The following is a 6,114-nucleotide window of genomic DNA, read 5'->3' as shown; positions in this document are numbered from 1 at the left end:
AGTTCTGGCCATTCAGTAGCCAGGAACAGCCAGCATGGAGCTGCTGGCTGTTGAATGGCCAGCGCTAAGGGGAAGTTGTGAGTGGGGAATGGAGTCCCCTCACCTCACCTCACAGACCCTCCACCAGCTACCCTGGCTGGAGTATTGGGGGTAGTTGTTGGGGGCCCATGAGGTGAGGGGGCTCCATTTTTCTACCCTGTCCCTCTCAGGTCTGGCCATTCAAACCAGCTGGGAGCTCTGTGCCGGCTGCTCCCAGTTGCTGAATGGCCAGAGCTTGGGGTGTGGTGGGGAGTGGAGGAATAGAGCCCCCCTCACCTCACAGGCCAGATACAGCTCTCTCAGTACCCCAGCCAGGGTAGATGGGGTGGCCAATGAGGTGAGGGGGGTCCATTGTCCACCCGTCCCCCACCACAAACACACACACTCTGTCTCCTTCCCCCTGACAGCCCAGACCAGTCTAGCCTAGCCCTGCTGGCCAACTGGGTGAAAAATTAACCCTGGAGGGAACACAAGTTCCCTAAGGCTCTCTTCTTTGAGCACCTTAATGTAATATCTGATTTAACGAGGGTTAATTTTTCCTGCAATGGGCCATTTACAAACCACTCTGCAGCTGTGCATGTGTGTTATGACATGACTGTAGAGCATATTCAGATCGCTTGAACTATGTCACTTTTTTCTGTGCTTTATGTGATTCTCTGTGATACGTCACATCCAAAGAAACCTAGTGTGACATCAGGAGACAGGGAAACCTTTCTACATCTAAAGCTACAGCTGACAGAAAACACAGATAGTTAGCTATGTTAGTCTAAAATTAGGCAGAAGGTAGGGTAGTGCAGCACCTTATAAACTAACTCATTCAGCAAGCTTTTGTAAGCTACAGCCTACTTTGTTAGAGGCTATGAAATGATGAAATAGCATATGATGAAGTAGGCTGTACCGTAAAAAAGCCTGTGCCTCTCTGAACGAGTTAGTCTATAAGGAACACAGTTATATCCTGTGCCTACACAACACCTCTAGAGTAAAAAAATCAGTACAGTCTAGTAGCCATACAGCGCCAGTGTTCCTTCAATGCTACTCACATCACATTCTGCCAGAATAAATGTGATATCAAACAAATGAAATTAATTCTACATTTCTTCCTACTCCGCAACTGAACAGCATGCTGTTAATAAAATATATCCCTGGATGATAACAAATGCAATAAAATAGGGAAGCTCAAAATGAAAGGTGACATTTGAGGTTGCTCAGTGCTGTTAGGTAGCCACATTTGACTTTCAATTTGGAGACCTACAGCAGATCATTTTAGTACAAGGAACTCGGGGAATAGAGGGGTTTCACTTGAGCAACCTGGCCATAGAGGCCCTCTATATTTTGTTCAGTGCAGCTAAAACACTGTACTGTGCTTTTACCATCAGCACTACATACATGGCAGTTCAGAGCTGCACTAGCTGAAAAACAGACAAGAAAACAGCCTGAGTCACAGTTGGGTCCCTTATATCTTTCCCTTGCTGTAGGGATGATAGTAGCTTATGTCAGCCCTTTACCTGGTACAGGTTACACCTCTTCTTCTGTGCCAGCTCAGGGTGTTGGTTGGCAAAGACAGGAAGGGGACACACAAAGAATGAAGGCACCTCCCACTTTCTGTCTCTGCCTACCCACCTGAGTAAGAGGGGGAGTACTAGCTTTGCAAATCCTGCTCTCCCCTTCTGCAATTTATAAAGAAAGGCAAATGAGACAAGCACCACTTGTCACAGTTCTGCCATGAGCTAGCAGACCAGCCCTGTAGACCCTGAAACTCTTGGACTTTCATTTCTGACCTCAAGTTATCTTAGTTCTATAAATGTTCAAATAACAAGTCTCCATCCATAAAAGCTACCCTTCCCTCCCACCATCTCAAGAGAAAGCGTGTACACACATTGCACTTCTCCTTTTGGCTTTTTCCCCCCAACCAGATCCGGAGGAGCGAGCCTTCCCAGCTAGTGTTCATCGACAATGCAGGCAGACTCCTCCATCCTGAAGCCAAGCTCAACTTCAGGCTGTTGGAAGGCATAGACAGGTAAGAAGGGCACCAGGCTCAATTCTGGCTTCAAACACAGGAGGTTCATAGGGTCATACAACATAGCCCTCACACCATTAGAAAGCTTCCTCCCTTTCAGGAATATTAAAGAGACAGTCAGCATCGCCTCGCTCACCCTGGCCAGAACAGTCAGGATTCTTCAGTAGAACCGAGCTTCTGGTAAGCATATAAAAAATGAGATGTGGCTTCCCCAGGCCTGTGCTCTGCTTTCTTCTCATTCCAGGTACAAAGGCTGAATGTGTTATATCCGTTCCTACCTTGCTGATATTTAAACCTTTTCTGACCAGTCTATTTGTACCATGCAGTACAGTCCTTACACACAGGATGGCTACGTTTCTATATATTACTTTTGTGTATCGCATTTTCACTCAGGCTTTCATAAGGGAATGAGCCAGCTCCTATTTCAGAAAAAGAATGCCTCCCAGCAAGCTTTGAATAAGGTCCTACCTGCAGGTATATTTGAAGTGCAGATACAGAATCCAATTCTAGTCTTACATGTGCCTTTGTAATTCAAGAGTGGCTCCAGTGAAATCAGTGGCATGTCAGCAGCCCAAGGCTAGAACAAGATCAGAGTCAACCTGTATTTCATACTGCAGTGAATATTTATATCTCACTCTGGGGGTGGCTGATGGCTAGCTCAGCAGCTGTAGATATTATTTTTCTTCTAATTGGCAGCTGCACAAGATATCCAACAAACAGGTACTTTGGCTTTTGGACTATTGTTGCATCTCAGGCTTTCACATGTTACCAGCCCTTTTCATCTGGAGCCTCTTTTGGATTCATTTCTCATTGTGCAGTCTTGAGAACCTCATATATTATATGTAGGGTTCATATAAGTAGGGTTCAAAATGTGCTCTTGAAAAAGTCAAAAAGCAAAGCCTACCCTCTGCTCCTGCTTCACTTGTGCTAATCCAGTAAGTGAGGTGGTGAGGCCACCTAAGGGTGCTTCCACCCTGCTACCACTCTCAAGGCCTCTGCTCCAAATATGTTTGAAAGTGGTGCGGGATGCCCTCTGAGCTGTTTCATTGCTTCATTTCCAGGTTATGGGCCAAGCATGTTCTTATTGGTTCATTTTAGGATTAGGCCTCTGATATCCAGGCAAATTTCTCACACTGAGATATCCCATATAATGTTCTCTTGTACCGTAACTAGAGATGGACACTAAACTGAGGCTCTGACCATTTCTCAGCATCACAGTGGTTAACATCCAGCTCCAAACAGTTTCCCTGTCAACACATACTTGCTAAATTATTATTGCTTCCTGTATTCATGCATTGCAAAATACTTAGTATTGAAACAATTTCTGCTTTTTATGACACATGAAAAGTATGAGATGGAAGACTTCCAGAGACAGAGGTAGATAGGGATCAAATGCCATTCTGCTATGCTCTGGGCATATCTACACGACCCACTAACTGCAAAGTAGCCTAATAATACTGCACAGTAGTGTATCACAGCACTGACAATGCTAATATGCTACTGCACTGTATTATTAGGCTACTGCACAGCAGCATCTCTAAAAAGGCGTTTGCCGGCACTACTGTGCAGTAACTCCGATTTAGTACTTGATTATACAAATACTAAATAAATGCAGAGTAACCACTGTGCATTAATGAATGTGTAGATGCGCCCTCTGAAACCTGAGCCATAGGATTTTGCCTTTGTAAACACTTTTCTTTCCTTGTCTTAATTTTCTTTATCAGCTTTCCGCAGACAGCTGTGACCATGCTCCAGTCAGGATGTTTACAGAATATGCTTCTTAAGTCACTGTATATGGATCAAGAGTTCTGGGAAAGCCAGGGTGGCTTTGAGGGACTTAAACACCTGCTTGAAACCATTGACAGACGAGGACAGATTTTACTACAGTACATTCAAGACCACAATTTGACAGTCGTTAAGGACTTGTTACTTTAAACCTTCCTCAGCAATGGCAACACACTTGCCTGCTACGAAACGAAAGGATTCAGTGATGGATATACCTCAGTCCTCCAGCTTTTGTGATCAGAAGTCTTTCTGGAACGCTTGATTCTTCAGAACTGAATTCTTATCAGCAGCAGATCTGGAGAACCAGGATAGATCCCAGCGAGTGGGGAACAGCAGGAAAACACATTTCTGAAGTTTTACAGAAATGCTTGTAAAATGTGTGCACAAAATATTTCAACTCCACATGGATTTGCATAGGAGTTACATTTCCATGAGATTCTGGGTCCCTATATCCCTTAGGCTCCTTTGGACTTGAATGTTTAGTCAAAAGGGCAAGGAGAATCTGAACAATGTTAAATATGGGGACTAAGCAAAGTTCATGGAAGTCAATGGGAAACTCTCCATCAGAAATAGTCAAAACAACCTGTTGGGGGAAAAGGGGTGGCACCTCCAAAGTGAATGATACAAATGATGACATACTATGTGCACTAAGTATCATCTCCCTCCGCCTAACAAATGATGTGTAAATGGCTACTGAATATAAACTAGTTAATACCAGCTGAGAATTTGTCCCAGTGACTTACCAAAAACACCTGGCAGCAATTGCCGTAGCTAAAATTGCAAAACATGTTCTAGTCCAAATCTTTGTCTTCACACACTCATAGTTTCCTGAAACATTCACCCTTTGAGCTGAAATTTTCCTAGCTGGGGTCTGTCCAAAGTGAATTGTTAATTTATTTTTTAAAAAGCTTGAGCTCGGTCGCTTATGTTATTTTTTGAGCTCTGAGAGGATTTAGAGGGGGGAAAAACCCAAACCAAGCTTCTTGCTAAGAAGCTTCTAGATAGATGGAGTTTTGGACACAGCAGCAGCAAGAGCAGCTGTTTGAAATGCAAAACCTTTTCTTGGTTTACAGAAACATACTTAAAAAAAATCTACAATCACGTGCAACGTAACTTCTGAGCATTTTATCTGCACAGGAGTTTGGCAAAGCCTGCTGGCATCCTGTCCTATTTTTATCACCGCTGTACACTCCACCTGGCAGCTCAGACAATGACAGTGACTGTGCCTTGTAGCCTAGTGTGAGGGCAACGTAAATGATAAGAACTGTAAATGTTTCTCTTTGAAATGCACACAGAAAAATCCTCCACAAATAATGCTTAAATATCTGAGCCAAGAAAGAATTGCCAGGGCAAAACTAATAAAAGTTAAAATTGGGGTTCTGCTGTTTTAGGACCTTTCAGTTACCTTCTACATTCTATGTGCACATTTAGCATTTACTATATAACTTAAGGTCAAGGTTTTCAGTCAAGACAAGTATATTTGGATGCCAAACTTGAGACGCTTTAACAAGGGCAGATTTTCATAAAGCACTAAGCAAATCTCTGAGAATCGGGCCCCTTTGAGCACCAGACAGCTGAGACACTAGAAATCACTGATCACATTTGAATGTCTTGATTGACATATTGCGAAGTTCCACCACAGTGTAAACAAATATGTTGCTACCCCATTAATCTAGATGTATCAAAAATCATCACTAGTCAAATACTTGGAATAGAAAGGTAGGGACACTCCTACTACAGTCAACAAGTTGAGGTGTGAGCTTCAAAGCCTAACTGGGGTATTTTAAAAACAATGATGATAGGATCAATTAATTACTTGTTCTTTCTTTTTTTAAAGAGATGATTAAGTAGATGAAAACAAAATTAGTCCAATTTTAATCAAAGCAAAACAACTGCAATTGCTGTAAATATCCAGTGACCATTAAAACGTGCATGCTTGTCACATAGGCCACATCCTCTTTCACCTTTACAAGCCTAAGTGGCACTTGTCTAGCAGCGTACTTGCAATTTTTGATGCTTAAGTTGAGTTTAGATTTTGTTTGAAACTGTACAGCAATACTTGGAAAGCTTCATTATGGTTACTTCGCTGCATAAGCTCTGGGAGGAATAGAATTAGCTATGTATGCCAGGGAAGAACCACAGCTAGAGACTCTTTGACATAACGAAGAACAGCCTTTCCACTTTTTAACATACTGGTTGGGCACTTGCCTGGACAGTGGGAGATTCTGGTTCTTGACCCATTTTATCCAGAGGGGGTGTGAACTTGCATCTCC

The 6,114-nt window shown here is 43.0% G+C and overlaps 1 protein-coding gene across 2 annotated transcripts in view; it reads left to right on the top strand.

The window, feature by feature from the left end:
• The window catches only part of FAM198A (family with sequence similarity 198 member A), a 55,161-nt gene extending 50,916 nt beyond the window's left edge, over positions 1-4,245 (top strand). For both annotated transcript variants that reach the window (XM_019536535.1, XM_019536534.1), the window contains 2 exons: positions 1,953-2,056; positions 3,781-4,245. In XM_019536535.1, coding sequence (XP_019392080.1) covers positions 1,953-2,056; positions 3,781-3,991 — 315 coding nt within the window. In that variant the 3' untranslated portion in view covers positions 3,992-4,245. The remainder of the gene's footprint in view (positions 1-1,952; positions 2,057-3,780) is intronic.
• Positions 4,246-6,114: the final 1,869 nt, after the last annotated feature.

Source organism: Crocodylus porosus, unplaced genomic scaffold, assembly GCF_001723895.1.
Source record: "Crocodylus porosus isolate Cpor-Errol unplaced genomic scaffold, CroPor_comp1, whole genome shotgun sequence".
In the NCBI taxonomy this organism is placed as follows: Eukaryota; Metazoa; Chordata; order Crocodylia; family Crocodylidae; genus Crocodylus; species Crocodylus porosus.
The sequence above is the reverse complement of the archived record's forward strand: the minus strand, read 5'-3'. Positions and strand labels throughout refer to the sequence as shown.